The 15,156-nt window shown below is 51.5% G+C and overlaps 4 protein-coding genes across 4 annotated transcripts; all 4 read left to right on the forward strand.

The window, feature by feature from the left end:
* Positions 1–3,800: 3,800 nt before the first annotated feature.
* On the forward strand, positions 3,801–5,253 carry BO94DRAFT_498300 (putative ribosomal small subunit assembly protein). Its single transcript, XM_025609345.1, has 2 exons — positions 3,801–4,803; positions 4,856–5,253. Exons 1-2 carry the CDS (start codon positions 3,901–3,903, stop codon positions 4,862–4,864), a joined length of 912 nt encoding a protein of 303 aa, XP_025464658.1. The 5' UTR covers positions 3,801–3,900; the 3' UTR covers positions 4,865–5,253.
* A 334-nt stretch (positions 5,254–5,587) lies between these two features.
* On the forward strand, positions 5,588–7,138 carry BO94DRAFT_559009 (general transcription factor IIH subunit TFB6 family; the record flags this gene model as incomplete). Its single annotated transcript, XM_025614039.1, has 3 exons — positions 5,588–5,942; positions 6,029–6,480; positions 7,109–7,138. The coding sequence occupies 3 exons, from the start codon at positions 5,588–5,590 to the stop codon at positions 7,136–7,138; spliced, it is 837 nt and encodes a 278-aa protein (XP_025464659.1).
* A 5,409-nt stretch (positions 7,139–12,547) lies between these two features.
* On the forward strand, positions 12,548–13,957 carry BO94DRAFT_472643 (RNA-binding protein; the record flags this gene model as incomplete). Its single annotated transcript, XM_025608445.1, has 4 exons — positions 12,548–12,753; positions 12,812–12,916; positions 12,970–13,116; positions 13,174–13,957. The coding sequence occupies 4 exons, from the start codon at positions 12,548–12,550 to the stop codon at positions 13,955–13,957; spliced, it is 1,242 nt and encodes a 413-aa protein (XP_025464660.1).
* A 735-nt stretch (positions 13,958–14,692) lies between these two features.
* On the forward strand, positions 14,693–15,120 carry BO94DRAFT_188135 (uncharacterized protein). Its single transcript, XM_025606023.1, has one exon. It carries the CDS (start codon positions 14,783–14,785, stop codon positions 15,077–15,079), a length of 297 nt encoding a protein of 98 aa, XP_025464661.1. The 5' UTR covers positions 14,693–14,782; the 3' UTR covers positions 15,080–15,120.
* Positions 15,121–15,156: the final 36 nt, after the last annotated feature.

Below are 15,156 nucleotides of genomic sequence, written 5' to 3' on the forward strand. Positions count from 1 at the left end.
CGAACCCTCTTCAAGCACCGGATACACGCCTAGATTAGAAGCGCTGACGGATTGACTTTCTCCCTTATAGCGTAATTCTTCCAACAAGATGTTGTTGTCTCGCCGTGCCTGCTACAAGTGTGGCAACATTGGCCACTATGCTGGTTAGTTGCTTTGGGGAAGAAACGCCTTGGCCCAGGCTAGAATTTGCTAACGGGCTGACGTAGAGGTCTGCTCTTCGTCTGAGCGTCTCTGCTACAACTGTGGGTAGGCCCTGTTGATTGGCAATTTACTTCTGGCGCGTTATTTGCTGATAATCATGTGGTTCAACAGGCAAGCAGCCTGGTAGGTTCCATAGGTGTGTCACGTAGCTCGAACGAGATCTCTGATTTATCGACAGGCCATGAGTCCAGCAGTTGCCCGCGTCCTCGTACCACTGAGAGTAAGGTTTTCTGAACCTCGTGGCCGCAATGCACAGGAAGGCTGATATATATATCCGATCCAGCTAAGCAATGCTACAACTGCCAGGGTCTAGGCCACGTTCAGGCCGATTGTCCCACGCTGCGCCTTAACGGTGCCAACGGCCGCTGCTACAACTGCAACCAGCCCGGCCACCTTGCCGTACGTCTCTCGTCAAGCCCAGCTTTATGTCTCCGCGACAAGCCGTTGACCTTCTCCTAGCGCAACTGCCCCGCTCCTACTTCCGGTGCTCCCCGGGCCGCCCCTGCTCCTCGCGGCGGATTCAACAGTGGCTTCCGCGGTGGATACGGATACCCTCGCGCCGCCACCTGCTACAAGTGCGGTGGTCCCAACCACTTCGCCCGCGATTGCCAGGCCCAGGCCATGAAGTGCTACGCCTGCGGCAAGCTGGTAGGTGTCCTTGCTGTACGCTAGTGCGATGCAAGTGCTCGGGCTCATAATATTCACAGGGCCACATCTCCCGCGACTGCACTGCTCCCAATGGCGGTCCCCTGAGCTCCGCCGGCAAGGTCTGCTACAAGTGCTCCCAGGCCGGTCACATATCTCGCGACTGCCCCAACAACGAGGCCGCCATTCAGCAGCCTGTTGATGCCGCTGCTCCGGCTGCGGCCCCTGCTGCCCCTGCCGCCGCCGCTGGCGAGACCAGCGCGGAGGCTGCTCCTGTTGTGGCTGCGGCTCCTACCACCGCCGTCGCATAGAGGACGACTTTTATGACTGATCGATCCCAGTTTATGGGAGCCTGTTTCCATTCTTTCTTTTTGTAATAGGGTTTGCCGATATCGGTCGCATTTTTCATTATTCCCATGGTTCTTCCTTTGCATATATTGCGCCCTCCCTGTTTCACTTCTCGGCACCGACCGTTTTCTATTCCTATTATGTATACGACGAACAAAAGTTTCACGAAGTCTTAGGTCCCCTTACTGCTTGGATCCTATACACGGCTCAGGGTCTTATGGTTGGCGTCTATTGATCTCCTCGGGTATCTTTCTCATTTCCAAATATAGGTGCAGCAAGAAAAGGAGGAGATGAGGCCAGGCGAGGTGGAGGGCGAAAGGAGCGCAGGAGAGACATTGGTGAACCGAAGCAAGCGCTTGATATGCATGGGAAGAGGCTACAAGTTGGTACGGATGGGATTGTGTGTGATGAAGATTGTGAATGGTCTGAAGGTACCTGGCGCGGTGGTTACCTCATCTTTTCGTACTATATCCTCCATATATTCGTCGAATGGGAAGCGAAAAAAAAAGAGATAAAAAGACAAATAGCAGAAGCATTCCAGTTTCAAGATGGTATCTTGTACGGTCAAATAAACTATGCGAACTGGAGTGAAAGGTGATTCCTCGGAGTTGTCCGCCTGGGCTAGGGCTTGAAGCAAAGTCATGCCTGAAATCGTTGGTACGGCCAAACCCCGTGACGCTGGGCTAGTTCCCACCCCTGTCTACATCTCAACTCACTTTCTGCTCTGTTGCTTGGAAGGGGCTGACATGCCATCCTATCTACTGCCTTTTCCAGACCCCAAGACCGTTGAAGACCGTTGCATAACTCGATTCAGTGTTCACCATGCCCGGCTCAGACACCAGTGACGAATTCAATGATGATGTAGCTACCTATTCCATGTCTTCTTCCACAGCATGTTGAATCTTGGGATTGATTAACTCATTTTCTGGTCTATCTCTAACATTAGGCTGACCTCTGGTCGCTGGCAGGTATTCATCATTGATATTGATACCATCCAAGCCCATGGTATATCCTCGTCTGTTCGTCTTCACACAGATAGGGATACTGATCCGGCCTAGGCATTGGGATGGCGGACATCACAAAGCTGAAGACGAATGGGTACTACACGGTTGCTGTATGATCTACCCAACCTCCATAGCACTTCATCGTCTCCTGTGCGTTTAGACGGCTAACATGTTCAGTCCGTTCACGGTGCCACCCGTAAAAACCTCTTGAAGATTAAGGGATTCAGTGAGGTCAAGGTTGAGAAAATCAAGGATGCTATTCAGAAGAGCTTGGTATGGGTTAATGACTGGAATTGGTCATGAAGGAGACGTGCGTTGCTAACTGTGCAGCCCTCGGCCTCTGGATTCATTACGGCAATGGAGCTGTGCCATCAGCGGAAGAGGATTGTTCGGATCTCTACTGGAAGCAAACAGTTCGATTCAATCTTGGGAGGGTAAGATTGCATTGTCCCACTGTTGCAGTGAAGTAATTCAGCTGATGTCGCTTAGGGGCTTTCAGAGCATGAGCATCAGCGAAGTCTTCGGGGAGTTCCGATGCGGCAAGACTCAGTTATCGCACACCATGTCTGTCGTTGCCCAGCTACCTAAAGAAATGGGCGGAGCGGACGGCAAGGTCGCCTACATTGATACCGAAGGGACTTTTAGGCCGGAACGGATCGCCCAGATCGCAGAGCGCTTTGGTATCGATACTGATGTTGCTCAGGAGAACATTGCTTATGCTCGAGCACTCAACAGCGAGCATCAGTTGGAGTTGCTGAATACTCTTGGCAGAGAATTTGCCGGGGGAGAGTATAGGCTGCTGATCATTGATAGTATTATGAATTGCTTCAGGGTCGATTACTGCGGACGTGGGGAGCTTGCAGACCGTCAACAGAAGCTGAATCAGTTTCTGATGAAACTTGCTCATATGTCTGAAGGTAAGTGGTTGACTTGCTCGGGCTATACACTGCAGGACTCATGTTGCTATCCACAGAATTCAACATTTGTGTTCTGATGGTTTGTTCTCCCCCATCGTGCAGATAACTTGCTCTTACGCGACTACAGACAAACCAGGTTCAGAGCGACCCTGGTGCTAGTGCGCTCTTCGCTGGAGCCGATGGCCGCAAGCCTGTCGGTGGCCATGTGCTGGCGCATGCATCTGCGACTCGGGTGCTCCTCCGTAAGGGCCGTGGTGAAGAGCGCGTGGCTAAGATTCAGGATTCTCCCGGTCTGTCATCTTGGATGGCTCTTGCACTACCATATTAACAGTCTATAGACTGCCCCGAAAAAGAAGCGACGTATGTCATCACCAATGGTGGGATCAATGACCCTGATAAGGTGTAATTTCGATAAGGAATGATTAAAGGCGGACTATGGACGACTTGAAACGTACAATATGGGGGGGGGGGCGGGGGAGATTAAGAGACCAGTAATGTCGGGTTTCTGTCAAGATGATCTATCTGCGACCGGGATGTACTATGATGTCTGCGAGCAGTTGTTCCTGATGTGATGTAAAGCACACGGACCGAGTAGTTTGATACTCCGAATGGGAAGAGCTGCTCTCCGCCTTCCAAATTGCCGCTGTAAAATTTCCCGCTAAAGTAAAAGTCTCTCCGCGACCAACTATTCTGCGGCGTTACAATTTCCGCAAGCACTACCAAACACAAACACACTCCTTTTCCTTCTCCCAGCTCAACACAGTTTTCCCTGAGAGTCGGTCGAGATGAAGAAAGATTTTGAGATTGCGGGATTCTTAATCCTGCCCTTGCGATTCCCCTCCACGCCAGCATACGCAAAACCTGCAACCCATTACCTCTATCTCCGAGCCCACGAGCCTCGCATCCCCGACGCCGACACCCCGCGCTCCATGTTCGTTGTCAACATCCCCGCGGACACGACCGAAGCCCATCTGCGCCACCTCTTCGGCATGCAACTATCCGCCGGCCGCGTGGAACGGGTCGAATTCGAAGCCCTCCAGAGCACGAAAAAGAGCGCCGCCCCGCAGGCCAACATCGCCATGAGCAAGAAGCGCAAGCGTGTCACGGCCGATGAACTCCAAGCCCAATTGGACGATGTCGAGCTCCCCTCCACCTGGGACCGACGTCTCCAGAAGAGCGGCGCTCGCGCTGTCGTCGTCTTCGCGGACAAGCCCAGCATGGAAGCGAGTCTGAAAGCGGCGCGCAAGGCCGCGAAAAAGGAAACCAAGATTGTCTGGGGCGAGGGAGTGGAGGACCGTCTACCCTCTCTTGGGCTGCAGCGGTATCTGAACCATGAGCAGCTGAGATATCCGGATCGGGCGGAGTTGCTGCGCACGGTCAATGATTATATGACGGTGTTTTCGCAGGTCGCGGAGGCGAGGAGGCGCGAGGAGGCGCGCAAGGCACAGGAGCCGGACGAGGATGGCTTCATCACTGTGACATCTGGGCCGAAGTTGGCTGCTGCGGCTCATGAGGATGAGGCTAGGGAGTTGATCGAGAAGCAGAAGCAGAAGTCTCAGGGCTTGGAGGACTTCTACCGGTTCCAGTCCCGTGAGAAGCGTAAGGAGAAGCAGAACCAACTGCTCAAGAAGTTTGATGATGATAGGAGGAAGTTGGCGGATATGAAGAAGCGGAAGGGAAAGATTGCGGTAAGATTTTCCCTGCTATTAACATGTCTAGCTGCTAACGGTGTCTCTGTAGCCCGAGTGATGCGTTCGTTCCTATTGTTTGGCATTGGGTCGTTTAGCATGGCGTTTGGGAGGGTCGTCCAAAAAGTACTTGATTCGATAGAGGACTGGTTTGGGGTTGCTGGACGGTGTGAGTGTCGAAGCTTTCTTTTCTCCTCCTCGTTCCCCCCCCTCCCTCATATATCTGCATCTGATGAGTCCGCTGGGGCCAGAGTAGCAAGACTCAGCCGTCGGTTGATGTCATGCTGTGTCTACAAAAACCAGCTTCAATCCAATCTTCTCACCTCTCTGAAGCATCTTCTTTTACGATCTGTTTACTTGGTAGTATTCTCGTTGCGATGCTGACTTGGTGGCCTAGGTACATCTTTGCTTCTTGTAGACTATAGATATCTAACATGATTTATCATGCCGGTCCATGTTCTTAACAGTAACTGTATGTCTAATACTACTTGTACTCTGTATATCGCGAACGCACAGACCACCGCGGCTTGGCGATGACATCGTCGGCGCATCGCACCGCATCGCATCGCATTGCAACTCGCCACCAGCTCGCAATCCGAAAGCAGTCAATCTCCATGGAGAGCAACATACCCAGTATGTAGCTTGAATCCCTTCGCCTATAAGCAGCTCACCCCTCACCCCTCATCTGCTTTCAACACAGTACAATCTCTAACAACCCAAGGTATCTGAGACCCCCACCATCACAACGCCTCCCCGACTCCTACAGCTGTACACAAAAACCCCAATGGCCTCAACCACATCGTCCTCGACCCGTCGAAGCGGCGACAACAGTGGCGGCGGCGGCGGCTTCCTCCCCTCCCCGACCCCCTCCACCACCATAACTACAACCACAGGCACCGCGTCTTCCCTTCTCCCCCAACCCCGTTCGCATCCTCTCCGCCCAGGCTCGGCCAAAGAAGCAACCGTGATCAACTACGTCGACACCACCCTCCTGCGTATCGCCCGCCGTCACGCCAAGAAATTCAGCGGTGCGTTTACGGACCCTTCCCTTCCAGAGTCTGAGCGAGGGTATGAGAGCTTCCAGGAAATAGCGAGAGATTTGGAGGCGGTGGTGGATGTGCTATGGGTTAGTGGGACACGTATGTTGCCCTCTGTTTTCATTGATCTTGGGGTTTTTTTTGTGTGTGTGGTGGGACATTGGGCTGAAAATTGAGGTTGAGAACAGCATCGCTTCAAATCCCTTACTTGATTTCTTTGGCCGTGCAGGTCAATTCATATCTCGCTGAGTATCCGTTCTCGGCGGCTGCTACGTTTCGGCTGTTGGGGAAGTTGGACGAGGTCTTTGCGGGGCTTTTGGGGGATGGGGAGGGGAAGGGAAGTGTGGTTTCGATGACAGAGAAGGTGAGGATTAAGAGTATCGCGGAGTCGGGGAGGGTTGTGGTTGTTGAGGTGAGGGAGAAGGAGAGGGAGGATGGCGGTGGGCTTGGTGAAGATGAGGACGAGGATGAGGATGAAATGGAGGATATGCTGGGTATACAGGAGTATCCAACGCCTGGGAAATGGGAGATGGAGACGGCCAAGGTGTATGAAAGGACTATACAGTTGTTGGGGGATGAGTTGGGCCATATTGGGGACTTCTGTGATGATGATATGGCTGCGGGTGAGGGAGAAGAGGCCGTATGTGATGGGGGGGATCTGGGTTTGGAGGAGGATGAGGACGAGAATGAGGATGAGACCTGATGGGCTGCATTGCATGTACTATGTAGGTATTGGGTGTAACTACTCTCTGCTACCACAAATGCCGACTCAAGGTATAGACTTACTTGGTGAGACCATCCGGATTTCCGGCCCAACAATGGCCACATTAATCAGCCAGCAGGGATTGCAAGCGCGCCGCGTCCCCAACTAGCGAGCTGACACGAACCAGAAAAGAGGTGGTGACTTGTGACGCCTCGGGGGGTCCGGAACAGTCACGAGTGGAGATACATGATGTTTTGGTGAGAGTTGGTGACAATCACCTGCAACAGTGGGTCAAATAGTTAAGTACTTCGTGGTTTACAATTTGCATAGCATAACCAATTGATGGATACAATAAAATAAGAGTGGGAATGGCGTGCATGGTCTGCTGTGAAAGATCCAGGTTCCTCCGCCGAATATCTAACTAGTACCCCTGATGAGTTCTCGTTCCCAGTAGATACCTATCATGCCTGGTATCCAGAGGCAGTTAGTTCCATGGTTCATTCAGTATTGACCCAACAACTCAACCTGGACAAAAACTATTCCTTTGGTTTCGCTTTGCATCAAGTCTAGAGAAGAGGTACTAGATAGGTACTGACTAGGTAGGTACTTATAGCAAAATTACATCTTATGGGGAATGAATACCTGCTGGAAGGTGCTGTGAACTTGTATTAATTAGAGGACCGTTCCTATGCATGCATGCATCCATAACGGCTGGGTGCAAGGAGAGGATGGCAATCTGCAAGGGACAGTCTGCTTAGAGCCTTAGACGGCACGGTGGTGTAATCCATCCGACATCCTGAGTGTACATTTCTAGATGCTGTGAATGTAGTATGTAGTATGTATGTGGTGGTTGAGTCTGCATCGCAAATATGTTGCTTAGATGAAGGGACCCTCCAGCTTAATATATACTTACTGTGGTTGGAAGTAAGGGTGGTCAAAGCTAGCAACTCGGAAGGCACTAGGCAGCCTTATTAAGTTATTCCTTGTAGTCGATCGATTCAATCGGTATCTGAGATAGATATTATCCCCCGGGAAATTAATGTGCTCATGATGGATTTGGAAATTGGAATCAAGGGAAACCAAATAACCATCGGATCTCCCTTACTCATGCCAGAGCTCTTCTCGGTTCCCAACTTCCCACGGTGGATGATGGCCCGTCCTTGACCGATTGTTCTCCAGATTTCTAAAGAGTGATGACGCTCGTATTCTGGCCACTTGCCTGCTGACTGGCTCCCCCAAGTAATAGTAGGTTAAGTTACTAGTACTAGTAGTTAGTATCTAGTAGTTATTGATTACCGCTTGGATCCTGCAAGGCGATCGCGTCGCGTGCGCGTCCGGGGAGATACCGTTGACTATCTTGCTGCAATGGAGCATGGATGCAATGGAAAGTTTGAAACAGACTAGCAGCTAGTAGTCGCAACTAGCAAGGCTAAGGAAAGCGAATATCTAAACCCCTTCACGACTCACGAGGCTGATGAATTCTGTCTCAGACACTCGTGGGAATTCCAGAATCCTTACTGGCGCCCGTAACCACTAACCAGGATCCTTGGTATTATTACCATCCAGGTATTACCGATGACAGCCCGCCAGCCAAAATTACGAGCCGCCGGTGCCCGGATTCCAACCAATGGGCACCACATGGACCGCAATTCCATGGTTCGAGCTGGCCCGGTGGAGTTGCCTCACATGGACGGTGCCCGGGGGGACCTTTCATTTTTTTTGGGCTCTTTTTATAATCCACAGCTAACCCACACACACACATACACACACAGAAACCTGGTGCGGAATTTCAGGCTGTAGGTAAATCGGAATGAATACTGCTTGATCCATATGGCACCTATCTATCTATCTATCTAGTGGCAGGCATGGTCGTTCAAGTTGACTTCTTTCGAGGTTCGGACCCCATCATGGTGGTTTGGAATGCCGCTTATTCTTAGTATGGTTGCTTGGACCATCCCCGACGGCCACTATCTATTATTAACGTGAACCACAGTGGCACGGTGGTCAGTGGTAAGTAGGTTTGAAGTAATCCCTCATGGGTTGCTCCAGTTCATAGTACTAGGTACTAGATACCTATCTACTCCGTAACCCGACCACAATTGACTTATTCAGTGTATAGCACCATCCACTTCCACATGGAACCTTCTGCTTCTCGAATGTCCTGAATCCCCCATTAGTCCTCCCTCATAGACACAGCAGGCTAGCTGCTCCACGATCCATGGGTCTGGGGCGCATTGGTGGGGGCCATTTTCCTTTCATTGAACTTTTTCGCAGTCCAGGCGCTGCCATTCTTTTTCCCGGTCGCCTTTTTGGTTGGTCATTGACGGGGCTGGTATCTTCTACTACAATTCTCGGGCAATTCACTGTTGAGTACTCCGTAAGGTAAAAGAGAAAGACCGCCGCCATTTCAGCTCCGTCAGAGTTCCGCTACTTCATGGCTTTCAGCCGCCCGGCCGGACAGACAGTACCTAGGCCATGGGCGATCCATCTGAACAATGAGGGCTGAAGTGGCTGCAAACGGCAACCGATCTACGAATGACCGTCAAGGCATCCGACAAGCCAGGCGGAGAACGGGTCAAGCCTATGACGATAAGGGCCCATGGGCCATGGGACGCGAATGGAACCCGACGAGTCACCGCGCGAGGACGGGAAGAGAAAAGACCTCACGACTCTTCTGGCGGTCCTGGCCTCTGCATGTGCATCGTCCAGGTCCTTGCAGATTTCGTGCAGCCATTCGGCCATATTTATGAATCCTGAGCTCCTCCTTATGTAGGTACAGGTCGATTCAGGTTAGGATTGTCCTGTCACCATCCTCCACCCCAATGTCCGCCCCTTGTCAGTTGTTACCGTGGCCAATTGGCCAGGTATTAATTGCTACTACTAGGTAGACTGCTACCACAACCCCCTCCCCCAACAAGGGGACCCCATTACTTGGGTCCCCCTTGCCTGATGACGATGGGCTTGCGGATAAAGACCCTCGTTTTCCCACCACCTTGGGGGGTGTCGATATCCTGCGCACATGCGGTTGCTGGCCCTCTCCCTCCCTACTTGACTGGAGAGATCGTTATCAAACCTCTGTACGGTTGAGAGATCAATCGGGTCGTGATATACTTCGTCCTCTAACTTGGGAAAACAAAGCCATGGGTAGTTAGGTACAAGAGCCGGGCGGCTTTAAGCTTCACGGATTTCCAAGTTCTCGGGACCTTCAATCCAGCAACCGAGAAGACGATATGATGCAGTGCAAAGGAGAGGGGCAAATAAAAAAAAAAAAAAAAAAAAAAAAAAGAACCGGCAGATTCTATTGTCTGGGCCCGTTCAACTACCAGAGGATAGTACAAAGAATATTGCATGCGATGAAAATAAGGATCATGTCAGGCTGCAAACCCGCAGGATGCAGCAGTCATCTGGTCCCAGGGTGTTTGGTTGGGCTGGGTCCGATGGTGGATGTATCCACTGCATGTACTATGTACCTGCGATACCTGTATTGGGTCGTTCGCAGCAACACAGTAGGCAGGTATCCGTGGAGGTTTATCGACCGGTGCCTGTACTAGTATGTAGTTAGATGGGTAGGAAGGATTGACGAATGTAGTCTGGAGTTCAGAGTCAAATCGAGCAGAGTAAAGATAAGACTAGCCTCTTTACTCGTACCCTGTAGGTACTATAGGTACTATCTATCTAAATTCTATCTAGATACTTAAGTAGTCGATATCTGGACCGCGATCTAAAACATACATCCAGCAAGGTCGTACACCCGACAGACAATCCAATCCAACCTGGATGTTGAATACCAAGACAATACCGATACTACACGGAGTACGGAGTACTCCAGGCAGTATCCCGGTAAGGCCACACGATCCCACCAGAGAGTCAGGCCTTGTAGATCTGGATTTTCTGCTGCCGGGCCAGTCAAAAGGTGCGTTGAACTTCAAGAGAGCGGGGGGAAAGGAAAAATGAAAACAAAAATGAAGAATGAAAAAGGGGAAAAAAAAAGAAAAACACAAATGGAAGAGGGAAAATTGAATAAAACAAGTGAAATAGTATAGTAAATAAAAAAAAACACCTAAAAAAAAGAGTCTTCTCCTAGTCGGCAAACTTTCGTCCCACCCAGCTGGCAGCGCTGCGCCCGCCCCTCATCTCCTCAGTCACAGTAGCAGCAGCAGCAGCAAGCAGCAGGACCTGCTGCTGGTACTGGTACTGGTTGTGCTGCTGGTACTGGTTGTGCTGCTGGTGCTGGTGCTGGTGCCGGTGCTTGTGTGCTGATTATTCATTATTATTATTTCGTTTGTTCGTCTAACGATTCTGCTTCTCCCGTCCCTGGTCTGCCCTAGCAGTAGTACGTCGTAGTCATTCTTCCTCGTTTCCCTTCCCTTCCCTTCCCTTTCTCCCCTCCATCCTGAAGAATACTCTTTCTTCTACCCCTCCTCGCTTTCCTCTCTTCTTCCCTCCCGTTATATCCCCCTCTCCTTCAGTCCTCCCACCGTTCCCTTGTTCTTATCGGAAAAGACGGAGTTAGTTTGCGGATAGTTCTGTAACTCTTCTTTGTGCCTTTCCCTCTCTTTTCTGCTTTCTTCTTATTCTTCTCCACTTCGCCGGAGTTATCTCGATTCTCCAGTTCCTGGTTTCTCGGACGCCCTGGTCTTAACGCATACTTCATATTGCGCCATCCCTACACAACACATCGCTTCTCATCTCCCAAGCAGATCACTAGGTAGCGTTTTGACATTGCCTGGTAAGTTCTTACTATCCTTTTTTTTTTAATCACTCCACCTCGAGTCGTGTGATAATTTTTTGGTTTTTTCCCTGCTTTTTTGCCTTTTCCGGCCGTGTGTGGGAGTTGCCGGCCACTGTCTCGGTCTATCATCCCTTCCTATGCGATCAGACTCATGGGATTCAACCTTTGGAGGCGCCGTTGGTTGAATCGTTGGCCTTTCGGCCCTGGGCTACTATGTCCCCCAATTGCTCTGCAACCGGGTTGTCGACAAAGGCTTTCCATCCTCGCCCGGCACGGTCTGTCGGCGATCATCATGCGCCATACGATCACGCTTCCTCGCCTTGGTCAATTGCACGATGAGTTTGGACGGTCGCTCAACCGCTACTTCTTCTAAATCTACTCATGCGCCTCGGTCCTAATTGTTGAATCTACGACCCGGCTGTTACATGGCTTGTGTGTTGCTGGTCCGCTGAAGGTTTGGGTGGATCGATCGGGACGGTCGCAACCGGAGCGGGCGGACGACTCTGGTAGCATCTTCGACGAACGCGGCCATGATGTGGTGAAAAGGCCTATCTCTGGCCATTCACGCCTTGTCAGCTCAATCCCATTACTCTTCCCGGTTATGATCCATTCACTTGATGGAATATGCATATTTCCGGCTATCCCATTGCGACCACCCGAGGAACCTTGAGTCTTGGCGCCTGACTGGGCTGGGCGGGACCTGCAGTCGAGGCTGAATCCATCTTCACAGCTTGTCCCAACTTTCACCGATACATTCATTCGACCACTTGTCCCAGAACTGCCTTCCTAGCGGACTCCTCGCCTTTCATTCAATCATTCTTTTTACGCCAATATCAAGCTAATGCCTTGTACCTGAGGTGTTGCTCAATTGTCGATCTGGCGCCTTTTTGTTTTTCTTTCATCCTACCCTTTTCTGTGCTTCTTTGTCGTTTCGCTTGATTTGGCCTTGCTTTCCTTCGCACCCAGGCGATCGTCCCTCAGACCTGATATCTCGTGCTAATATCGTCTCTTCCAGGAATTGATAACATTTCTGAATCATTTCCGAGTCTGAACGATCGTACGCTCTTCTTTCCTTGACGACACCAACGAAACCCTATTCGCACGGGCCTCTTTCGGTATAGAAAAGTTTGTTTACTTGGGTTTCTGCTCTTTAACCTGCACTAAGGTATGCGCATCTTCCCATGACCCGGAGTCTTTTCTAGGAAACCTTATTTGCTAACTTGGATACCTTTATCGCAGTTATTATTACGAAAGCCGAATTATTACGTCAACATGTCTTTCCAAAATTTCGAATCCTTCCAGAACCAGCACCCTGCTGCTGACGCTGCCGCGGCCGCTCCTGGTGCTCCTGCTACTGCCGACACCACCATGACCGGACAGGCTGACCCTACCACCGCCCCCTTCCAGGGTCCTGCTCCCGGTGAGCCCACGGCTGCTGCTGTCCCCCAGCAGGCTAACGAGGGAAAGACCACCCTCTGGTACGCTAGACCCATCCTAATATATATCTCTGTCCCAGCCGTCTCTGACCATTACCAGGATGGGTGAACTTGAGCCTTGGATCGACGAGAACTTTGTTCGTAACCTCTGGTTTCAGATGGGTGAGCAGGTCAACGTCAAGATGATCCGCGACAAGTTCTCTGGGTGAGTACACAACAACGCAAACTGCAATCAGAAGGCGATCCTAATGTTGGTAGTAGGAGCAACGCCGGCTACTGCTTCGTCGACTTCGCGTCCCCTGCTGCTGCTGCTAAGGCTCTCTCCCTAAACGGCACCCCTATGCCCAACACCAACCGTTTGTTCAAGCTCAATTGGGCTACTGGTGGTGGTCTTGCCGACCGCAGGTAAGGAACAACTTATCTGCCCTAGGCTCAAGACACCAGCTAACGTTCTTTCGGTAGCCGCGATGACCGTGGCCCCGAGTACTCCATTTTCGTCGGTGACCTTGGTCCTGAGGTCAACGAATACGTCCTCGTGTCCCTCTTCCAAAGCCGCTTCCCGTCCTGCAAGTCCGCCAAGATCATGACCGATCCCATCAGCGGCATGTCCCGTGGTTACGGCTTCGTCCGTTTCTCCGATGAGAACGACCAGCAGCGGGCCCTGAGCGAGATGCAGGGCGTCTACTGTGGCAACCGCCCCATGCGCATTTCCACCGCGACCCCCAAGAACAAGGGCCCCGGTGTTGTCCCTGGTGCCATGGGCATGCCCGGCCCTGCGGGCATGTACCCTCCCATGGGCGCTCCTCCCATGGGCTTCTACGGCGCCCCTCAGCCCATGAACCAGTTCACTGACCCAAACAACACTACCGTCTTCGTTGGTGGTCTTTCTGGCTACGTCACCGAGGATGAACTGCGCTCCTTCTTCCAAGGATTCGGCGAGATCACTTACGTCAAGATCCCCCCTGGAAAGGGCTGCGGCTTCGTTCAGTTCGTCCAGCGTCACGCCGCCGAGATGGCCATCAACCAGATGCAGGGATACCCCATCGGTAACTCGCGCGTGCGTCTGAGCTGGGGTCGCTCCCAGAACAACTCCGGCCCTGCCGGTAGCCCCTACCGCCCTGCTCCTCCCCCGCCTCCCATGTACCCCTCGATGGGCATGCCCCCGGCTCACCAATACGGCGGCTTTGCTCCTATGAAGGTTGGTTCTCCTGTCAACCCACGTCTCGGTCGTCTTGAACATCACTAACCCCCCGGTTTAGTAAAAGAACTTTCCGTTTTAGTTTGAAAGAACCAGCAGGAGTTTTGTCATTTCACGATGGGTCTTTTGTGTTATAAGTCTGCTATTATCTCCGCGAAAGTTACCCTTTATAGCTCTGGATGGGCATCTTCTCCTCTGCTACGTACTTCATATGCGAGCGCTTTCATTTTTAGCCAGATTTGAGCTCTGATTTCATCCCTATTCTACCACGTTTATCTTTCTCTGTTAACCTCTTCCCTTTCCCCCTTACCACCCACCCAATCCATATGTTGCACGTTTCTCAAGTTACCCCATGCCTACCCCATTTACATTCTCATCACGTCTTGTGGCCCTAGGTCTATGTTCTTATGCGTATGACGGCAATCGGAATTGTTGAAATGCGCGTTGGTTCCTCTACTATTCCCTGGGCAGGATTTCTGCGAAAAGTTCATCTGCTGAAGTCCTTTCTCATGAAGCAATCCAATCGAATCATGTTTCGTTCTGAGGATGTTACGTCATGCTTTCTGCTAGACCGGCGGCCTGTACAACATGTTTTCATCGCCTTCTATTTCTCAATTCAGCTTACTATGGAGCACAGTGCTTTCCCGCTCATTCGATGCTTTCCCTTGCTGGTCCCCCTCCCCTCGTCTTGAGTCTGGCGCGTTCCGCGGATATCCTAGTGGCTTTGATTTGCTCGCTCTTCTGTCGCTGCTGGATCCTGTGAGGCGTCACGATCCCAGATTGGACCAGTCCTTGATGTGTCTGTCTCTTCGTTTAATCTGTAGTTAATTGCAGGGGTGATGACCTCTCGCACTCTACGTGTCTTCTCCGGCAATGATGGCGGCATCCTGTTGTGACAAGGTTGGGGCGTTCGTAAGTTGGGTTGTTTCCTTTGTCTGGCCGCGGTGGGCTGCTCCGGCATCTAATATTGGCATGTCATTTTCACGTTGTCTCTTACGGATGATTCCCCCTTCGCTCTACAGTGAGCTGTGTTCCTTTCCGGCCCCTGCCTGTACCTCGGGGCCTCCTTGTCTTCTGTTCACTGTGATCGAGAGCGCGAACTTTCAGTGTCTCGCTCACACCTGCTCGCCGTTCATGTACATGAGACTTGATAGATGCCTAGCAATCTGAATTGGGCGCATGTCGCCAGGTCTACATGTTCAACTCTTTCCCTCTCCAATGCAGTAGCCTGTCTCCCTTGTGGCAGG

This window comes from Aspergillus sclerotioniger (assembly GCF_003184525.1).
Source record: "Aspergillus sclerotioniger CBS 115572 chromosome Unknown BO94scaffold_25, whole genome shotgun sequence".
NCBI classification, from domain to species: domain Eukaryota; kingdom Fungi; phylum Ascomycota; class Eurotiomycetes; order Eurotiales; family Aspergillaceae; genus Aspergillus; species Aspergillus sclerotioniger.